Source organism: Macrobrachium rosenbergii, chromosome 12 (genome assembly GCF_040412425.1).
Source record: "Macrobrachium rosenbergii isolate ZJJX-2024 chromosome 12, ASM4041242v1, whole genome shotgun sequence".
In the NCBI taxonomy this organism is placed as follows: domain Eukaryota; kingdom Metazoa; phylum Arthropoda; class Malacostraca; order Decapoda; family Palaemonidae; genus Macrobrachium; species Macrobrachium rosenbergii.
Window position 1 is genome coordinate 108,124,305 of NC_089752.1, and position 22,548 is coordinate 108,146,852.

At 38.0% G+C, this 22,548-nt stretch overlaps 2 protein-coding genes across 4 annotated transcripts in view; both read right to left on the reverse strand.

Annotated features, from left to right (window-relative positions):
• Positions 1–22,548, reverse strand: part of LOC136843853 (inversin-like) — a 649,403-nt gene that overhangs the window by 507,213 nt on the left and 119,642 nt on the right. The window lies entirely within an intron of this gene.
• Positions 4,335–21,324, reverse strand: Syx5 (syntaxin 5). 3 transcript variants are annotated; one of them, XM_067112685.1, is made up of 7 exons: positions 21,198–21,324; positions 15,457–15,615; positions 13,560–14,023; positions 11,720–11,775; positions 8,725–8,975; positions 8,008–8,357; positions 4,335–6,607 (listed from the first exon to the last, which is right to left on the reverse strand). In XM_067112685.1, exons 2-7 carry the CDS (start codon positions 15,595–15,597, stop codon positions 6,448–6,450), a joined length of 1,422 nt encoding a protein of 473 aa, XP_066968786.1. In that variant the 5' UTR covers positions 15,598–15,615; positions 21,198–21,324; the 3' UTR covers positions 4,335–6,447. The 3 variants fall into 3 exon arrangements, with proteins under 3 accessions (XP_066968786.1, XP_066968787.1, XP_066968788.1); XM_067112686.1 differs by having other exon boundaries at positions 21,134–21,283; XM_067112687.1 differs by lacking the exon at positions 21,198–21,324 and adding an exon at positions 20,828–21,054.

The window sequence follows — 22,548 nt, forward strand, 5'->3', positions numbered from 1 at the left end:
AGAAGCCCTTCTTTCTGAGGAGCTGCTGGATAACCTCCATTCATGAAGGCAGAGGGAGGACAGGGCCCAGTGATATCTTCCTTTATGTTTTTGCACTAGAAGTGGGTGTCTGTGGCAGTTCCCCTGGAGCATCTATCACTAGATGTATGAGGTCTGTGTGCCACTTCACCTGAGGCCACAAGGGAGCCACCAACATCATGAGAAGGCCCTGGGACTGGTAGAGTCTGTTCAGGAACCTTTGCATCTGACTGAGTGGAGGGAAGGCGATGTCCAGGTTGTTCCAAGGGTACTGGAAGGTGTCCTGCATTGCAGTTCTCTGGTTTGGGACTGGGGAGAATTACAGGGTCAGCTTCGAGTTGTGGCCCGTGGCAATAGGTCAGTCGCTAAGCCCTTCCAGTTTCAGTAAGCTGTTTGCAACATCCTGACTTAACAACCACTCTGTGCCTACAATCTGGTCCTTCCTGCTAAGCTGATCATAAATTATGTTTCTCTTTCATGGTATGTACCTGGCAGTCAGTTCCAGCCCGGGTCGCTGACTACTTGTGCATCTTGACTGCCAGATCACAGTTTTGGGGAGATACTCTCTCCTTGCTTGTTCACATAGGCACTACCATCGTGTTGTCACTCATTATGAACACTGGGTGGCCTGCTATGAGGTGTTGGAGTGCAGGAAGGCTAACCATGCTGCTATTATCCCAGGAGGTTGATGTGCTCCTCCCTCTCGTTGGGACGCCACATCCCTGAAATGCACTCACTGCTGAGGTGTGTGCCCCAACCCCTTTGGGATGTTTTGGAGAATACCTGCTTCTTGGGTGTTGGTCTGCTGAGTGGAACCCCCTGAATGAGGTTGGTGGGGACTCTCCACCATGCTAGGCCCTCCCTCACCTGCATCACCTATATGAGCTGTGATGGGTTCTTCTTTGGCTGGTGCAAGTTCTCCTTCAGTTGCTACTGGAGGGACTGGATGTGTGCCCTGACCCTGGGGACTGGTTTCTTGAGGAAGGTTAGAAGGTCTAAGAAAATCTGCGACCTCTTTGCCAGTTGGAGAAAGCGTTAAGGAAGTCGTGGGAGATACTCAGCAGGTTGGTTACCCTCTCCTAAGATGGGAATGCCCTCACCACCTTAGTGTAGATCCTCATGCCCAGATACTTGATGTTCTTCTTGGGAGACAGGTTGACCATGATACCCCATCCTCATCACAGTGCCAGGTTAGAAGGCACTGCTTCCCTCTCTGATGGGGAGAGGATTAGTTAGTTGTCCAAGTACCTCTTCAGCCTCATGCCCTTCAAATGTGCCCTTGGAGGAAAACAGCTGGAACACTCATGAATACTTGGGGTGCTGTTGCCAGACCAAAGCAGAGATTCGAATTGGTACATCACGCCCTTGGAGATGAACTGTAGGTACTTTCTGGAGCTTGGGTGAATGGGAATGTTGAGGTATACATCCTGCACGTCCATGGAGACAATGAAATCCCCTTCCCTGATTGACACTAAGACTGACTATGGCATCTCCAAGGAGAAGGGGGCCTGCTGCAGGAAGCTGTTCAGGGCTGATAGGTCTACCACTGAGCACCACTTCTCGGAGGCTTTCTCCCCAAAAGGAGGCAGCTATAAAACCCAGGGAGTTGCCCTCCACTTTCACTTTTCCCTTCTGTCGCATAGCTTCTACTTCCATCTGCTTGGCTCTCCCCTTCAGTGATTTGAGTATGAAAGACAAAAACAGGATGGAAAGTTGGGACAGCAGGGCTTTCATTGGACCAAAGGGCAACCTGTACCCCTGCTTAAGGTCCAATGCTGTCCACTCTTCTGCTCTGCACTGCTGCCACACCATCCATTTGTCTGCCAGGCACTCTCCCCCAACGCCCAACCCCCTCATGGCAGCTTAAGAGTGGGTTGCTTCTCCTCACCTGGATCCTCCCCTCTTGCTGGGGGAGCTCTTTCTCTTATGGGCTAGCTGGGGGGCTCTAAACAACAGACAGGCGATGTCTCTGCCTCGGCTGGGCACCTTGTTCTGCCCCTGCTGACTGAACCTCTGCTAGGGAGAGAAATGTCTACAGTTGGAACTGTGTTGCCAGCTAAGGGTGCTGCCCTGTTCATCATTCCCCTGGACTGGCGTAGAGGGTGATGAACCAGGAGATGGCTCTAATGGGTTTGCTGTGCCGTCCTTCACTCTGCTGCTTCAGTCCACTGGGTGGGAACTGGGTAGCACTTAAAATGGGAGTACCTCAGAAGAATCTCCGTAGCCCTGGTAGGAGTAAAATGACATTCTGGGTGGCAGGATCTGGAGCAGGATGAGATGGAACTATGCCTTTCTACAAGTACCTGTCTTGTTTCTGATTGGCTCTTGGAAGTGGAACGCCCATGACAAATGTGTTCATCTCATCAATCCGCTATGCTGCTCCCTCCAACTTCTGGTGGAAGAATGGCTCCTCATGGATCTGCTCCACCCTGAAGAACTACTACTCCTTGATGATCTGTTCTGGTCGGATCTGATGCTTTTACTCCTGGAGGAGGACCTATGCCTCCAGTGCTGGCTGAGGTGGAATGGGAGACGAAAGAGATGAAGGAAAATGCTAGAGAGGCTATTGAGGGCGAGTGGCCTTTCCCACCGCTCTCTAAAGTCACAGCAAAGCACCCCATCTCCAGATGCTGACACTTAGGATGGGAGGGGGGGAAACAGGGACTACTGAACCTGAGTGGAAATACATCTTTCCCCCTTACATGTCCTCATCTCCCTTTACCTTGCACATACCAGCAGACAACTGGAAAGGAGGATAGAATGTTCCCTTTTGTGGTCCCGTTCGACATGTGATTCAGGACAATGATGGATGCTGGGGAGTCTCTACTAACGATGTTACCTGTCCTGATTGTCCTTTCTTTACTGTTAAGTCCAAAACATTCTTGACTGTTACATTTGATACCAGTTCTTTGGCAGGTGCTGCTGACATATCACCGAAGGAGACAGCCTTGGCAAGGGGGTAATCATGGGAGAAGGGCTAAGGGTTGGCTCCCTAAATGAGGTATTGCCCTTCTTACATCTCTTCTCATATGAGGTGCATTGAGGTGTCTACCATCCCACACTTCTGGCATGTGGCTTTCTTGAACACTCTCTCCACAGACAGGAAATATACACGGAGTGCGGATCTAGCACTATCGAGGGCATAGATTTACTGCATGACTTGCCCTTGCCCACATGATGCCTAATTCAGGCTTACTCTCCTCCATTGTAGCCGTATTAACACAAACAAGGGCCTTGCAACACACGTGGGACACAAAGCATAGCACAGACAAAAGAGGCCCACCAAGTGGCTTACACACCACAAACCAAAAAAAGGGCACACTACTGTAACCTAGGCCCTCAGTCTCATGATTTTATGCAAATTTTGCAATCAACTGGCTAAGGGAAGGCCACCAGCATATGAGGGCAACGAATTGCAGGAGAAAACAAGAATATAATGCACACATGGCACACGCACAAATATCTCGGCATAAAAAGAGAACATGCAGTGGCAACTGAGTACTGTCACGGCTGATTCTCATACTGGATGAGCTAGGCCTAACAGGATTTTGTTTCTGCTGGTTAGTCTGTGATAGCTGAGGCACCCCCTCTGCAAGAAAATCCATTTATGAAAGCCTAGGTTCATATTCCCTTAGGAAGGAACAACTGTATGCATAAAATGTAAATATAATATATATATATATATATATATATATATATATATATATATATATATATATATATATATATATATATATATATATATTATATATATATATTCACATACACATGCATACATACATACACACACATGCACACATACACAGCCATGCCCCTGAATCGGCAGACAATATGTTCAAGGGCCCCTGTGAATGTCTGAAACCGCAGTTAATAGTGAGCACCTTACATAACAGAGTACCATACACTAGCCAATCATACAGACAACTTGTTTATGCCCTCTTATAATATAATACTAATAATAATCATTACTGGTTGTAAATGATAGGGAATAATAAAAGATTACGAAAATTTCTTACACAGAAAATAAAGAAAAAATAAATTTTTTTTCAACCAACATATATGAACAACCTATGATTATGTACGTAGTGAGGAATGCACATTAGTCTGGTCTCGGAGTGATGTACCTATTATCATTTTTATTGTTTTTCATCTTTCTATCTAGTGAAAGATATGACAAAACACCAAGAAATGCAAAATGTTTTTGTTTGCTGGTATGGTGCACGCAGTTAAAAGTCATTTAAAATCCCTCCCTCCCTTGGCCAACCAGGGGTAAGTGGCTCAGCAGATGCGGGGGCACAAATGATTTAAAAAATATATATATATATACAGTATATTTATATAGTTTCTGTTGATATTTGCCCTGCCTCTCAAATGTTTTTATAAACTTCATGAAACAAACATTAACATACATACTAAACTTTTATTAAAACACATAAAATAATTAAAATGATGATTATAGCATTATCAACATGAATAATGAAATACAAAATCAAGAGTATCAACTCCCTACTACACCTTGGGTAGACAATCGCACAGACAGAATGATACCATGTATCGTTTGAAGCGAATGTTGGAAGCCAGTCAAGAAAAAGGACAAAAGAATCAGGGAACATTTACATTTAAATACCTGTATTTGATATGTACAAAATAAAATTAGTGAACAGAGTTGCAACTTTGATGTTCCCAGGTTATTATGTGCTTAGAGTTTTCTTTAAAAAAAATTATTTCAATGTCCGCTGATAAAAAGTTGGGAAACCATATAAAATGCTACATGAAAAGTTTTTTTTAAAGAAAGTTCTTTAAAGATAAAATAAACTAATGAACATTAAATTTTCTCAACACTGATCTGTATCATATATGTATTCATTTAAAAGTATTTAAATGCAAAACTACCAATTCTTTTCATCTTGACTTTCCAAGGACACCCCAGAGGAATGCTTGATGGGCAATGGTCATTCTCTCTCTCTCTCTCTCTCTCTCTCTCTCTCTCTCTCTCTCTCTCTCTCTCTCTCTCTCTCTCTCTCTCTCTCTCTCTCTCTCTCTCTCTCTCTCTCTCTCTCTCTCTCCGTAAATGTTCAGTAATTTCTTTCTGTTTTTGATCGTTTTCTAATCTTTTCATTTTAACTCGTTTCATCTCTCAATACATAATTTCTTGTGTTTTAATGTTTATGTTTTTAATTTATGTATTATTACTCGCTAACAATCTCTCTCTCTCACATGGCATGTGTGTAACTATTTCCTTTTGTTTCAATATACAGTATCTATAACACAACGTAAACTGTTAAAACTGTTATTCAATGAAAATCTATGAAAATCTACTATATAACTTTATTGGGAGATAAATAAAAACATACGTACATACATACATACATGCATACATACATAAAATGACCTCTAACTCATCGGTTTCAGCACAATTTTTAATATACTTTTGTCACTACAAAGCCTACGACCCACATAAAGAAAGAAATGAAGAAATTCTGATGCCAGTGGCCGGATTTGAACCTGTACCCGGTACATAGATCATAAAGAGGTTAACTTTAACCACTTGATTTTGTCAAGAGGTTCAAGTTCGACTCACTAACTTATCAGGTATGGGTTCTAATCCTTTCACGAGCATTAGAATTTTGACAACTGGATCTTAGGTCTGGTAGTGGCGAGTGTATCCAAAGTGCGAAGAAAGATTTTAAGATATATCAAAAGGAAACTGAAGCAGAAAGTGCAACCTCTTATGTATGTCACATACAAAAACACACCAAGCTTTCAGGAAGCCATGTTTCCCATCATCAGGGCTTAAAATGAGAAGCACAAAACCAAATCTTATGTGATGACAGTAATTAGTATGTAATAAAAGATCACAATATTTAAAATAACTTAATGAAGAACTAGCATAATAAAATAAATTAAACAAATCATTAATGAAAATTTCACATGGAGAAGACCACAACATAAGAAAATGCAACAAGAAACATGATGCACTGAAGAGTTATATGGTATACCTTCCACTCTTTGTGACTAAACAGTGGTATAAAATAGTTTCTTTAAGGCATTCACTTATTTCTTATTATAGAATTTTTCTGTGTTTATGGTAAAGGTTCATAACCCATTGACAGTTTTGGATCATACTTTTCTTTGTAAAACTCGCAATGTTTCAAACATTCTGATTTCTTTTAACGTCTACAGTAATTTCGTCTTATGCTTTGCTTTTTTTTAGCACTTAAATGAGAAAGCTGGTTTACCAAAAGTCTTGTTTTGCCTTCATACCTTGTATACTGTATGTATATATATGTATGTGTACAAGTATGTATGTGTATATATATATATATATATATATATATCACATATATATATATATATATATCAAATGATTATACGCACACTGTAGATATAGGTATAAAGTACACTTACCACACCATACATCTCACAATACTATGCCATGAAAACTACAAAAATAACAAAGAATACAATCATTATACCAAAGACTTTTATCATCAACATTCGATTCGAAGACACAGATTTGAAATATTTAAGAAGTTCAGAGTGAGCAGCCTCTACGTTGAGTTCAGCATCTTCAACATTGGCATCTATCCTGTTAGGAGAAGAATCTTATGAATAAAAGTGTTATGTTACATAAAGATATGTCATTTCATCTACATTATCACATAAGAAGACAATTTATGATATACAGTAGTTAAATTTCAGGACTTCCTCCATATTTTGGGGATTTTTTACTTCAAAATGATCGAGTTAACACTGTATATCGGCTTAATTTGCTAATTTTAGAAGCAATTATTAAGTTATGCAAAGTTTATCTAAACACACATGCACATATATCCTGGAATGAGCAGATGTGCATTTATATATAATTCCTACCTGGTGTAAGTTATTTAGATAGTAGAGTGAATTGGATATTAAGTGGAATTTGTAGCTTGCTTGTGTGTTTGTGCACATGTGTGTCTATGAACTTCATGTGCGATGTGATCTTCCCACTGCACTGGCCATGTATCCTAGCACTCTAAAATCGCACCTTTTCAAAAGAAATATAAATTTTATGGACACTGCCCATGCCTCCTACTACATCGAGTAGTACAGGCCTTCACAGCACCCTTCATACATCTTTGCTTCATTTGTTAACAAGATTCTTTCATTAACCAGTGGGTATGAAATATCTTTCAATGTTATCTGGCAGTTGTTGCTTCAGTACAAGCAACAAAATGCTCTTCAACAACAAAATATTTCATCTGCCTCTTTTTTCCCATTTGCTCTCCTTTTATATTTTATTACAGCACCTGTCTTTTTGCAATCCATATACACTGCAATCTTGAACATCTCTTGTGAAGCCATCTGTGGCGCCATTCACAAGCCTATTTTCACAACTTTGCATTTTCTGTTTTCCTTTCCCTTAATATAAGCCTAGGTGGACTTCCATTTCAAGTATCCATCTTTTAAACATACCTAAGACCTCTTCCTCTGATTCTGCCAATATTACTGAGCTATTTGTATACAACAACTCCAACTGACTTGCTTTTTGTATTCCCTTACAACTTCTACTGTTAGTATAACAAAGTTTATCATTAACATGAAATAAACAGCTAAGTATTTCGCGGCAATTAGTATAATCCCGGGGCCACCTAACCATTCCTTTGTAGTGTCTTCAATTATTAAGACACAACAAACGATTTGGTACCGAGCCTCTATGGAGAATCAAGATCAAATATACTTTAGAACCTCTGTTAAATTTTACTAGGGGGATTAAAATGAGAAAACACACTGTACATCCAGTGAAAGATTCAATACTAAATAAAAGCAGAAAATGGGAACAGATACACAAATTCCTTTACTCCCTATAATGACAATTCATATTTGTCTTGTAGGAGCTTTCTTTTCTATAAAAGCTTTTGACATCTAATTTAAGAACATTTAAGATAAATTACCATAAAACCTTTCTAATACCATAATATATATATAGTATCAAGATCTTTTACATACCTATGAACTAGCTCTTCTTGTTCTTTAACCATGGTTGCTAGTTGGGTAAACATCTGACCTAATTCCACAATAGTGGATTCGATTGTTCGCATCGTATCAGCACGACTCTGTAGGTAAGTATCCTGCTCTTCCATAAGCTGTAGTTGTTGATGGTAAGTACCACCACTACCAAGATTGATAGCAACCTCCCCATTACTTCTACTTGAGTCTACATTTGTTGAATATGCTGCAGCTTCGTCAGCTACAAGGACCGAACCATGGTGATAACCAGATACTGCACCAGGAGGAAGCTCACCACTAACTGCACCACCAGTAAAATGATCACGTCTTTCAGCTTGCTTTTTGAGGTTCTGAAAAAAATATATGCAAAATTAATTTTTCAAATGAGATCAATACCACATTTATTTACTAGCCTGCTCTATGAAGCAAGAGCATGAGTAAAATGCTGCCTGGATACCAAAAATGGTCCAAGAATGGATGAGGAACTGTCAAGAACCCCACCTAGCTTTTCTATTTTCAACTACAGGTGTGGGTGAAGAAAAATAAAATACATGAAGCATTTTTTTTTCCGAATCTCAAGCATGTTACTTTATCTAAAACTAATGTACAGAACACTAAAAGTGGTATCAAATAGTCCCTAATGATAAACAAACAATTTCAAAAAGTAAGGAAGAGGTGCAATTAACAGCAAATTTGGAAAGATTCAACAATACCCACCTCTGTACGAACTTCTAGAACATCCTTAAACTTCTGTGTGATGAATGCAACCTTGGTCTGGAGGGACCCCACCAAATTGGATGAATGTTTCTGAAGATGCATACTAGTTCCACTAGGGCTAGCAATACGAGACTGGTTGCGGAGATCAGTTAGTTGTTTAGTAAGGGATGTCAAATCATGGCGGATAATACCAGTTAGTTCTTGAACTTCGTGATCGTGACTATCGTCAAAAAGCGATCTTCTTTTGGCCACTGAAAGTAAATGAAACTTATAATGACTAAGAGCAATGTAGTTGTGTGTGTGTACCTATATGATCTGATTTATGAGAATTTGACAATAAAGCCTAACATGGACATTTTAAGTACTTCAGTATTATTGACAATAAAAATTGGAGTTTGAGTGGTTGGACAGCAAGATGGAAAAAAGGAAGTGGGAACAGAGGTAAGGTAAAAGGCTAGAAAGTGGGTACAGCAAGGGGCAGCAGGGACGTTAAAAACAACCTGAGAGCAACCCCTCCCCAAAGGGGTATACCAGTATATTATACCAGTGTACAGTATGTAAGTACGTACACAAGCCAAGTACAGTATATACAGTATATATCTGTATGAAATTAAAAGGCCTATAAAAATGTAAAACAAAAACTCGTATATTTCAGTTGACACAGCTTCAACCTTGATCAATGGTAAATGCGGAAAAAAAAAAAAAAAAAAAATGACCAGTATTTACATGTAACATACAAGTGTGGATTATGACTTTGGCAATATTAAGGCATGGTAATTAACATTCTTGTCCTATGATGTGAGTCAAAATGTTACCTTGACTATGTTCTTGTTAATTTGGAATGGGGGGAGGGGGGATTGTTGTTGTTCTGTCAAAAACATTTGCTTTAGACTAGGTCTCTTAATAATAAAACTACCAATGTAGTTGGATTTCCAGTGGCTCCCCGAGATTCACGTTCTCAGTTTGGCCGATATGTCAGATTCCAGAATCTTCTAACTCTTGGAAAACCGCTCTTACTCCCCAAGGTTATGTATAACCAGTATCCCTCTTATGTACAAATACCACCGAACTATCAGAGCCATACTTACCAACTCTATGCTCCACCAATTTCTGTGAAATGGATCTAATAGTCTAACTAAAATCACTTCAAGTAATTTTATAAACAATGAAACCATTTTCTCTATTAATCAAATATACATTAACTAGCTAACTGCTAACAGTTACAATATAATGGAAGATGGAAATAACTTTTTGATGCTTTCAACATAGGGGAGTTTTATTTTGCTGAGGAACTGTTATAGAATACAGTAGAGTTGTTTTGACTTTGCTGACATCTTTCTTGATAATATATGCTGGATGGAGTAACTGTGTCAGATGACATATCATCTCAGATTTTTTCCAAATACCAATGCGAACATATCGCAAAAGGACAAAGGGTTGTATTTTCTTTGGGAAAATTTGCTTCTTAAAGATACCCAGTAGAATGAATTTTTCATAGTTATACAAACCTTTTATTATATTCCCTTTTCTAACAGTCCCTTTATGCTGGGTGGTACCCCTCCCGCCCACCTCGTCTACCTTCCAATAATTAATGGACGTAAACCAGCTGTATGTAAACCAGACGATATGGCTGAATGAGAATAAAATGACAGATGGTCAAACTGAAGCTGAGCTTAGGCTGGCAAGTAAATAGTACTAGAGGATTATAGAGGATGAGATATTGCCTGCTCTCCTGGCCATTTCTGAGTTTTTTCACTACCCACAGATCTCACTGTATACTCTCCAGACGAGATAAAAATCTTGGGAGATAAGTGATCCCGCTCCATACCATCCCCCAACACAGTGCATGTGAGACGGCCTAGGGCCAAGAGTGAACTTTCTAACTATGGTCTCCAAAATGGGTTTGGTGGCACCCTTCTGGCCCTTTCCTGGTCAAAAGGACATATGCTGAGACCTAGAGATAACTCGATAAACAGGCGTAAAAGACAGGACCTTCAGTCTGCGTTCCCTGGAAATTTAAAGACCTTCTACCTCTTGGATAAGGAGAAAGAGTACAACAGGAAAAATCCCACCTATCATAACCCACAGGAGAATGAGAGGTTCTCTAGCGCTAGTGGCATCCAAATGACCCTAGATCTTATTCAGCTGCCGTCATCTCTAGAATAACTGCTTCCCTATTTTTCTTCTCACCCCAATCAAGCGACAATAGTATTTGGGAGGCATGATGGGAAGTGAAATCAAAAACTTAATACTGTAATGTTTTTTTTATGTAGCCTTCCTTGAAACTGTTCATAACATGATCACTCCAGTGGTGTTGAGGGGATGCTAAAAAAGGATGCTGCGGCTGGCTACAACTGCCCAGCATGAGGAGACAGTACCATACTACATATCGCAAGAGCAGTAACAGACCAAAATTCAAATTTCTACCAAATGTGACTTACTGCCATACCATCATAAATTTTGTAAAACCTATAATCATACAACTGAAAGTATGTAGCTGTAATATGCAAGTTGAGTGGGTCACTGTAAATGTGAAAATAGCCGTGAAAGTGACTGTTAAAAATGTTAGTAAGGTAATTAAAAGGTTTATGACAGGAGAGATAATAGGAGATGGTGTGGTTATGTCAGTGAAAGAGTGCTTGAGCGACAGACCAAGCTGTGTATGTCCATAGTAGGGAAAAGTTCCAAGGCAAAGCATACAAGGAATAATTGTTCATTTATAATGAAGAAAGTGGCTGTAAAAATAGGTACATCAGTTTAACTGGGAAGTTACACTGAAGGATACTGCACAGTATACGTATTTTTTTACATCACAATTTTTATTTCCTTTTTTATACTGAAAACACATAACCCTCTCTAGTCAGTTTTGAGTTAGTTGAAGTGAACAGTTGTAACCCCAGATAATGTTAAACCCTTCATTTCAGCAATGAGAACACTGAAAATATTTCCTTACAATTACAACATTTATGGAAACTACGCAGTCTCCTCAACTTACAGTGAGTTAACTTCTCCAACTTAGCGTAAGTGCTGGATATATTTCTTCCAATTAACCTGCAACAAAAACAAAATCATAAAATTGTATTTCCCTTTAATTTCATGAGTTAGGTTTATAAAACTTTATTGTACAATTATGATTTAAAACAAAAATACCTTAATTTTCATTACCAAAGATGACTAGTAAACTGATGCTTCTAACAATAAAATGTTTGTAATTACCACACATATACTTGACAAAACAAGAGTTATCAGATCCTGAAGGCATCTATAAAGGCCATCGTGGAAGTCCACAGGCAATAACTGAACATGGAAAATTATGGCATTCTGTGTAGTTGCTAAATATATTACTGTACTCATGAAAAGAAGCCATATGAAAGTCATGCACGAATACCAAACTAGAATATAATTAACTGATATTCAATATTTATATTTCCTTTCAGAACAAATCAAAAGCCCTAGTGTACAGTTAAAAATGTCAATAAAAAAGTAAAAAAGTTTTCACACAGTGAAAACTTCTGTTCAAAAAGCTTTTTAGCTGGGAGGAACCTTAAGTATGTTAATTCTCCCTAACATTTTAAAAACTGTAGTTTCTCGAACACTAAAGAACTACAGTATCCTGTCTCTAATTCAACTGGCTGTAATGGGGTGAAGGTTATTAAAAAAAAAAATTGCATAACACACAGCAACCCCTCACTTAGGCTATTTGCACCATTTACTCTAAAAGGATGACAAAAATGATGAACTGCAGGCACCCGTAACTGTGTCCTATACTTAGCCTACGATAGTTGCCTACAAAAATGAGCTTCACCTTGCTGTTTCCTTAGCCTAATGCATGCAAACATTCCTTAAAAATGTCCAGAAACAATAAAACAGCACTGTACTTTACTAGTGTACAATTTGCTGATGTTAATAACTTTACATTGCATTTTGTGGTGGTATTTTTTATATTTTCACATTTCCCCTTTAAAGTGTCTGTAAATTAATCTGTACAAGTTGATTTTGAGTAGGCTTGTCTATTCTCATAAGCTATATGTTTATCCTACAAATCCTTAGTAACATGTTTCAGGTTTTAAGGTAATTCTCAAGGTATACTATGAATTTCATTACCAATAATACTGTATTAATGGTGATTATTCTCAACTTCGGCAGAAAATTTAGCAAAATCTGCAGGCTGTAACCGAGACTGTTGAAAGACAAATTTATCTGAGCCATTAGCTTGTAGTCCTACAGTTAGTCAATGTAAGAGGTCCTCATCTTCTGATGGGCTTCTGGTTCTGAAATTTCCTTTCTCCCAAGTTTCCTATATGTACTTTTTTTTTTTTTTTTTTTTTTTTTACTAAAATCACTTCTTAAAATGTAAAAACCAAAAGACTCCCAAAATCATTGATGTAAGGTACAATTGGAGCCTTGGGCTTGATAAAAATTCAGGTTAATGGCACCCAAAATAGAGAATGGCAAAACTCATCTAGAGTTTAACTCCATAAGGGGACAACTCAATGTAAGTACTTGAATGATAATAATGAAGAAAGAAAAACTAATCAGCAAAGTGGAGATTGTACCTGCATGTCCTCCAAGAAGGAAAGAAGCAAATATGTTTCTAAACATATACTGAGTCCATAAATAGTCACAGTCATGTAGATCCATATCTCACCAAGTTCAAAGAGTTAATCAAGAAAATTCATGCATGCATGTCTACAAACTAGTCTCTGGTCTTCAACTAACACATGAAACGATTCACTTGATGAACCTAATGCAACTACAGGTGGTATTAAAATGACTGAATTTATATAATTCAATCTTGATAGAGAAAAAATGTGCAAATCACTTCAATCACTTACTTTGCTCTTTGCATAAACTCTGTATACTGTCGTAAATCTCTTGGACGTCTGTTATTCTGAGGGAGAACACTGTTGGTTTGGTTTCCCTGCTGTGACCTAACAATTCGAACAAATTCCTGAGTGCGGTCACGAGATGCCATTTCTGAATCTTCTATGTCGCAGATAGATGGCCAAGGTGAATAACTAAAGCTTCCTTTACTGTTCAAATTACCACTATCACTGTTCCACTGGTAACTTTGACCATTCACACTACTATTACCCAGAGGAAAAGTATTTTCACTATAAGTCAGTGTTCCATGACAACTGGCATTTGCCTGTTGAGGATAACCTAGACTCTGGGGCTCTAAAATACTCTGCACCACAGTGGAAGGCTTAAACGTATCAGTTTTTTTGTAGTAAGCATGATCGCCTGATACATTCACAGAGGGAGCTCCTAAAAGAACCCCTTCATTCGTGTTGACAACCTGTAAGAAAGACAAAATTCAGTTTGAAATCCACAAAGAATCTGTATAAACTACTTGAATTTTTATTACTTTAAAAAATTCTGCAAAAAAAAAAGGATTTAATTCTAAAAAGTAATATTAAGAGTTGGAAGATTTATTACCTTTAAAAGAACTGAAAATTTAAGCCACTATAACAGCAAAGCACTATATCTGAAATAAGGCACTGTTTTATAAGAAGTCAAAAGTATTTAACAAAGTACAAAACCCTTTATAAACACCCAGGAATCAATATAAAAAGCAATTACCACTTCTGTACTAGATAAGTTACCTGGCAACTGTAAGTTCTATCTGGGTGATTTTTCAGCAAGCTCACCTAAAGGTAACCCTGGAAGGTATTGAATTGATGCTTTGATATTACATGACAAACTGTACTGCAACTACCAAGGTCATGGGTCTCAAAAATGCTGTAACCTACTTGTTACAGTGATAGCAATAGGAAAAAATTAGACAAAATCATTCCCTGGCACCTAATAATTGCACATAAACATGGATTACTAAAACAAAGATAAAATAAAGAAACAATATCACTCAAGGTCAAATTTAGAAAACTGCAAGATTCTTCAACAAACATGACAATATTGACTAGACTGGTACCATATGGTGTCCAACCTGAGTATGCAAACAGCAGTTTCCCACATCTTAAGTCCTAATCCTGTACACCCATGGGAGGATCTGATTGATTTAATGCCATAATTTTCTGGTTATTATCAAGCAGAATCACTTAAAATGATTTTCAAAGCCTCAACATTTTCTTTGTAATTGGGAAAGTTAAGTGAATGAAAAAGGAATCAACTTTAGTGACCTGGATATTGTGCTTCCTACCAAAATGCCACTTCTGTCATTGCCCCTAATACCAGGATGTGCAGCCATCCATAAAAATTCTTTTCCTATCACAATACTTTCATAAAAACACCACTCTAAAATCTACACTGCCTTTTAATGTCTTGAGTGGAATGTTCCTGAAGATTGCAGTGTACTTATGAAAGCAATAAAAATGACTTTTCACTAGGTCTATACTGTACTTCTTTCAGCAATGGCTTCCTTTAATCACTATTAATCCTGACGATGGAGAACGGACAACTGAAATAAAATTACATACTCTGACGGGGGCAAAGCTTTTTAAAATGCCTCTATAAATTAATGTTGGTAGGGGCAAAATGTTTACAAAATGGTGAATTTCCACTTTTGATGAAGGAAAGCCCCAATGTCTCAAACTACAACTATGTAAATAAATAGCATGAAAAATGTATACATATCTACCTGTTCCCTCTTTTTGAATATTTTAACTGGTCACCTATTAGTATAGCACTTTTAATTGTAAGGCACCCACCTTTTCCCACTAACAATCCTGGACTAACAGCCTTCTACTGCATTAACGGAAGTCATAGAATTACCTGCGGTTGAAAGGCATACGAAGACTGTGGCAAATTCAGAGGTGAATGTCTCTGGAAGCTGCTTTCTGCAACAGAAGTCCCAGGCACCGGCAACTCCTCCACATACGACTCAGACCCTGCACGCCTCCGTCGAGTCGTCATCACACACCACTAATGACTCTGTATGAAATCAAGTCAATAAAAAGTCTGAGATATCAAGTCTGAAAATTTAAATTCTGCAATAAATATTCATTCAATTCTGTAATAAAATAAACGGAAATAAGAAATGCATTGTGTTGTGAAATATCCATGAGTTTATGCTGAATATGCATAAACACAATATGTAATACTGTATTTAGAATGTATGAATGAAATCCACATGGAAAATTCCAGACTGAGTGGTCACGAGCATTTGTACTGTAAATTAAAACAGATGCAATCAGATAACTGTTTGAATATAAGCCCCCTTTCTCCCATTCAATGGTTAATCACTAGGATATGGTGTCAGAATCAGTGGGTGTGGACCATGCCTTACCAAAGAATTGCAATGTAAGCCTGCTGACTTAGTGAAGGCTCTGGGCATGAGGAAAGCTAGCAGTAAGTGATTCATGAGAATCCTTGTCAGTCTAGCATGGCAATGTGTCACATCAATAAGCTGTTTCAATACTACTCCCTACAGAACTGTAAAGTGCAAAGGGGTGGTAGTGTTATATTTGGCCTGAAATATGAAATTTCAGGTTATTTCCCAAGAAGAATAGCAGAATGATTAATGATTGTACCCTTCCACCTTATCTAAAATAAAAAAAGGATATTTCTTTTCCAAATGCAAAGTTGGCCAAAGAATCTGGGTCTCTGAAACCTAAACCAGTTATGAAGCAAAATGGTTTGGAATGGTTTAGAACAAACTCAAAAGAATCCTCGTCTGCATCCACTGGTAAACTCAATGGGGGAAGATTTAAATGCTCCTGTCACTATTCTAATCCCAGCATTACAGATAAAAATAAAATCTAACCCCTGCAACATGGATGGAGCTCAATGCCTTAAGTTGGTTAGAGATGGTTGATATAAAAATCTCACATCCATATGTAAGCTTAGTAAGAAACACTTTTATTATCCTATTTAATGAAAGTATTGTTTTTAAGTCCAGAAAAGTTGGCAAAGTGGCAATGATATGCATGAAGTAGTTTACATACACCTAATATGCAGACTCAGTGGTTTGTACCTTTGAAATTTCTAAACTAAAAGTTTGTATGTAGAGGACTACCTGTACTTCACTGACTCTAATTTTACTGACAACAGAAATTCTTTGGTCATCTATATACACATGGTCTGAGTGAACACCTATTATGCAGCAATAATGAACTTCACTACTGTACTCTGTTAATGGCAAGCTGTAAGAATCAGTCATTACCATTCATTGCCATGCTTGAAGCAGCAAAAGATACTGGAAAGTCATCAACAAAAGAATATCACTTGGGGCTACTGTCGATATTCCATTAACGGACAATGGAAACAAGGTACAGTCATACAAAAACACTTCCTGACAATTAACATTTGACAATACTTGGAATCAAAATGTTCTAAACTTTAAAAGGGCTATTTTGCGAAGTGTATTTATCATCCGAGATTTTTGTATATTTCAAAAAGTTTTGGGCATTTCTTTTCCCTTTGCTATGTCTGCATATTGTTGGCATTTTTCTCTTTACTATATTTGCGTAAATGATAATTCTAGTATTGCTTAATACAAACCAATTTGCTTTTTCATCTTGACTTCATTCACTGCTTGCAATAATACTGTTTTGCAAGCACACAGCAATATATTGCAATCTTCCATTCATCTTCATGACTGGCAGCTTAGTACAGTTTGCTGCATTATACTAATGGTTTTTCTTTTTCAAATATATAAACATGACATTTTTTGTCTGTGGCATCACATTCTTCTCAACAGTTATAGTACGAGTACAGTATTACTCGGGTACCATGTGATGCCTGCCTACAATCAACATTAAAAAAAAGGGGGTGAGGGGGGGCACCTTGAAAATCTTGAAAAGACACCACAAACTTTCCTGAAGTTCATTTCTCCACCAACTGTGCTAATAAGAACTGACTCCCAAATGCTCACACCCCATAGCTTATCCAAAGATAGCACCAATATAATTGGAGACACAAGAGTTAGCCTAAAAAACATGTAAGGTCTGCAACTATTACATGGAAACAATCATCCCCACAACTCTAATCCTAATAGTTGGCAATTTACAAAGTGTCAGGGTCCTTACCCCATTATCAGCCCACCCAAAGATTCCACAGGTTGACCTCTGAGGTAGTTCTGCCCACAATGTACAGTATATATCAATGGTATTCCTTCTGGATAAGACCTTGAAAAGAGGTATTTTCTATGTTGGAAAGTCAAATACAGTAAAACAAGCTAGAATATTTATGTGGAAAAGTTACAGGATCTAAAGGTAAAACTCGGGGCAACTCCTCAGCTGCACTATGAAGTAATAGTTACAGAAAGAATGGAAAGGAAAAATGGAAGAAAAGAGAAAGGAACAGAGGTAAAGTAAAAGGTAAAATGTAGGTGTAACAAAGGGCTGAAAGGAATACTATTCTGTTTAAATCTCTTAGTTATTCCTATGCTACATCAAACAAGGTGCACCGATGGAACCAGTAAAAAGCAAGCACGAACCACAAGCCCACAAACTGGCAAGGGCCTACTAGCAACAGTAAATATAGCTATATTTTAGAAAAGATCATGGTCCACGGGTAACTATTGACAATAATCATTCATGGAACAACAACCTGTGGAAGTACAGCTAGAGAAAGGCTACCTTCCTCATGATGGGACTCCTCAAGTGCATGCACATCCGATGTAAACCAATTTGCAAGCTCATCAGTCCAGATTTTGGACACTGGTTTTGCAACAAAACACTAAGAAATTGATGCACAGTACAAGCCCCACCACAGCAGGGAAACAGGCTGTACTTAAACACACAGCAAAATAGCACAGGAAATGGACAGTATGCCAACCACCTTAGTGAATGTGATACCATTCAAATGATCGTATTAACCACCTCAATTAGCATAAGACAACATCAACAGATATTATGGTAAGAATGGCAACCAGCCTGAAGGAGACCAAAGACAGTAAATGAAATGATTCTGAAGATTTGAAGGAGTGGTCCCATGGCCAGACCCCGCCATCCCATAATACCAGAGGTATTATGGGATGAGTGCCAGTAAACGATCAGCGAGATGATCAATATCAGGTATAGGGACCATCCCCCATTACAGTAATAATGAACAATATCCATCACAAGGAAAGAACACAAGGAAAGACCTTCCTAAAAGGCGTAATGTAGGCAGACAGGCTCAAGCAATTAGGTGACTACTGTACTTCTCTAGGAGGTTTGTTCCCAAGAGGGGGCAAGACTGGTGTTCCTGCTAAGAGGAAAAAGAGGACTAACCCAGAGGAGACACTTCCAACCATCTCCATCTTAGGCTGGAAATAACAATGAAAATTGAAGGATAGCGGGGAAGAAATAAAATATAGAAGGAAATGCAAAAGGCAAACACAATGTTTCCTTCTCCCACATGGCTATCCCTTGCTTAACCCCTGCTGCTGTGGTGAAGGCCAAGACAACAGCAGGAAAAGCATCTGAAGGGGAAAGCAGAGATCCAAGGGAAAGGGTTCTTAGGCAATGTTAAAAGATCCCTTGATGAATTCCAAATTTGCCCAAAGGCTGACAATAGAAACTGTAGACTAAATATTCTAGGTTGTTATTGGCATACCAGACATCCAAGATGTAAGAGAGGGGTCTACATGTAGCCTAGACTGACCAAACAAGGAAGGAACCAATCTGAAAATCCCAATGAAAGTCTTGCTTAAGCTTGATTACGAATTCTCACGACTAAATCTACAGCTTCTAGTTTTTAGTTCCAAAGGAATAAAGACTGGCATCTCTTCTACACTAGACCAAAAAACCCTCTAAAAATCTTTGTACCCGAGTATTTTAATATTTTTATATTTTAATATTTTTATCACAAAAGGTGCATTTAGTCATGAAAATTATAAGAAAATACAGTAATTAGTGAATATTTCTTTGTGATAAATACTGCAAATAGGCAAATTTTCCATGAATAATATGTATATATGTTCCATACAGAAATCCACGAATTGGTGAGTCCGTGAATCCAGAACCGCAAATAGGCAGGAGGTCAACTGTATACTGTATAAAAAATATAACCAAAGACTTACAATAAGAAATCCATAAAAAGAATTCACATAAAAAAATAGCTGAAGTACAAGGAACAAAAATTAACTAGCTGTTCAAGCATTCTTGACACAGTCAACAATCACAAACACAATATTACCACATTATAATTAACTGTGCATGTATTTCTAACTTAACAGTGTTACAGTAATGGCTTTAAAACCAAGTCGACATTGACATCTTCACTCAATGAAAGCCTCAACACCAAACCTTCCTTCACTGAAGGTATACACAGTATATAAAAAAAGACAAATGTCTGAATCTTTGTAGAAACAAAATATGGTTTTCCTAATTTTTCTGGGTGTTTTAAATGGCTTGACTTCCATTGCCATGGAAAAATCGGTTGTTTTCTCGACAGAGGGACCTACTCCAAACCCCACAATGGGGACAACAGAGTGAAATGGCATATATTTTAATGTTAATACTAGCTACACTCATAGACATGCTGCATTAAATACCTAGGGGATAAACACTGAAACAAAAAAAAAAAATTGGTAAATATTTCAGCACCATTAAATTTCCTGATGTATTGTGATTTTCATATTGAGCATATTAAGGAGATTTAAGAATACAGCATAAAAAATAGTACTAAAACAAAATAATACTGGAAACAGTGCACAGAAACTCAAATTCTGATTAAGGAAAGGTTAGGCTAATAGGCTAGACTCAGCTCTGATACAGAACATATGGTTTAACAAAATTGTTAAAAAAAGTGATGCAATATGCCAACGTAGGTAAAGGTGAAAGCAGCCTTGCATTTCCTCGTGCGATTTACAAAGCCCGAGTCGGGTCACTTGATCTCAAGGTCAAGTAGGGCCTGGCACCCTAAGTTAGGCTAGGGAAGGTTATGTTAAGATATGGCCTATATCCTTATAAGCAAGTTTTTGTACTTCTACATTGAAAAGACCAGTTTCCCACTGTGGCCCCCAACCCCCTCTCTAGGTTATTTAGGCTTCAATAGGGGGGGGAAGGGTGTTTTCCTTTCGTACAATTGCTTTTGATTGCAATGGTCAAAATCATTTGCACAACTCCCAAAAATGGGGGAAACCTTAATTTAAGTAGAAAAAACACTCCTTACGTTAATTACAAAGGTAAACAAAGTAAAAATGGGTTTACTTTACGTGAAATGTAATGCAGGATAGCAAAGCCTAGGCCTCGATAAATGTTATCAGTTGCAATGGCGATAGCCTAGCCTGTCAACCGAACTGACCACTAAAACTTCGTAAAATTAAGCAAACTGTTCTTGCTTGCAATTTCAAAGCCATCTAACAAGCCATGCAGTAGGTTAGTGAAGCCACAAAGTTACTCGGGAGAAAATACGACAGACCAGCCTACGGGAACTTGAATCTGACAGGAAAGGTATCCTGGGCTCACTAAGTACTCGACAGGGATTAAAAGCACCGTTCCCAAACTCGTACCATATTTACCTCACATTATGAGACTCAACATGTGTAATTCAATTGGCTGATACTGCACGAAATTCCCAGTTACCTGTCAAATCCATAAAATGTTGCTAACATCACATTACGTTGGTATACCAACACTGTCAGGCAGAAGTTAGCCACGATTACAAAATGACGTCACGGGCTGTGCATTTCTTAGAAATGTTTTTAACAATTTTAGTGAAAGTGAAAATTTTAAAAAATAATCTGGAATGTTTGTACCACATTAAAAATAATTTAAATGCATAAAATAACCCTTCATACGTTGTATTTCCGAAAAAAGATTAATGAGTTCCCAGTTTTCCCCTAGAGTTTACGTCTTGTCAGTAACTGTTATGAAATTATACTCATATCGCTAGTGTCAAATCAAGGAAGTGTATTTTCTTGCCATTCATCCCATACCCCTCATGCGGAAGCTGTCAGCTTTTTTCTGTGGTTTTGATTCTTATTAGATTAAACTGGCCTTGTGCTAGCACTGGCTCTTATTCTTAGTTCCTAATAGTAGGTGTTAGGCACTTTTCACGTCATATCCCGGAAAATATTTTATCTTCTGCCTCATTCTGTCTATCTGTAATATTTATAATTAAACACTTGTTATTAGATACAAATATGATGATGAGAAGATTTTAAAAGAATATGATTCCTGTACAGATAACAAAAGAGGAACCAGGAAAAAAGAGGAATACAAGGAGCGCTGTTTGTTACATAAAAAGCATGTGTATTTGGATCGAGGGAAATCCACTTATGTCTTAAGGCGAGTGTGACAAGTGCCAGACAGTAGCGAGATCAAATAATCTCAAAATCAAAGGAAGACAATTTAGCAAGTTTGCAGCTGTCCAGCCTCACTGACTATTATTCGTTTCCTTTATTTTGTGGATCTCTTTATCTTGTTGACCAACCTCTCTAACTCCCCCTTTTTTACTGTCGTAAGAGCTGAATGGTCGAGAGTGCTTGGCTGGACATTTTAACTTTCATGAAATCAACACAGTGTTAGTATGATTTCCTTAGCATAATAGCGTTATATTACATTATATAGTCCAGGTACAAAATCTTCCTTAAATGAATTGAATAGGATTATACAACTTTCAGTTAGAAATAGGAAAAACAAGTACAGCGCAACACCATATATTTTACATAATAATTGGTAAGGTTACATAACTTAGGATTCAGGCTTGGCAACACAGGGTCCTCATATAAAAACCAATTCCAGGTCTAGCCTTTGCAGGAGCCTGTTTTTTGCTGATTCATGCCTTGGATAAATGAGTGGATGACAAGGCTATCACTGGTGCCGACAGCTTTGCAAAATATGTGCAGAAATGGAAGCCCTTTGGCGGTGTAAGTCTATTCTGAAGTTCAGACTTATTGCGAATGATGACTTTCCTTACAGCACACACTCGATA

Bases quoted from the DNA above. Each gene is read 5' to 3' on its own strand.
- Syx5 (XM_067112685.1), bottom strand. From the start codon at position 15,597: ATGACGACTCGACGGAGGCGTGCAGGGTCTGAGTCGTATGTGGAGGAG. The intron at 14,024-15,456 runs GTAATTCTATGA...TCTTTCTTACAG, and splicing joins CGTATGCCTTTCAACCGCAG to GTTGTCAACACGAATGAAGG. The intron at 8,358-8,724 runs GTGGGTATTGTT...TATTTTTTTCAG, and splicing joins TTCTAGAAGTTCGTACAGAG to AACCTCAAAAAGCAAGCTGA.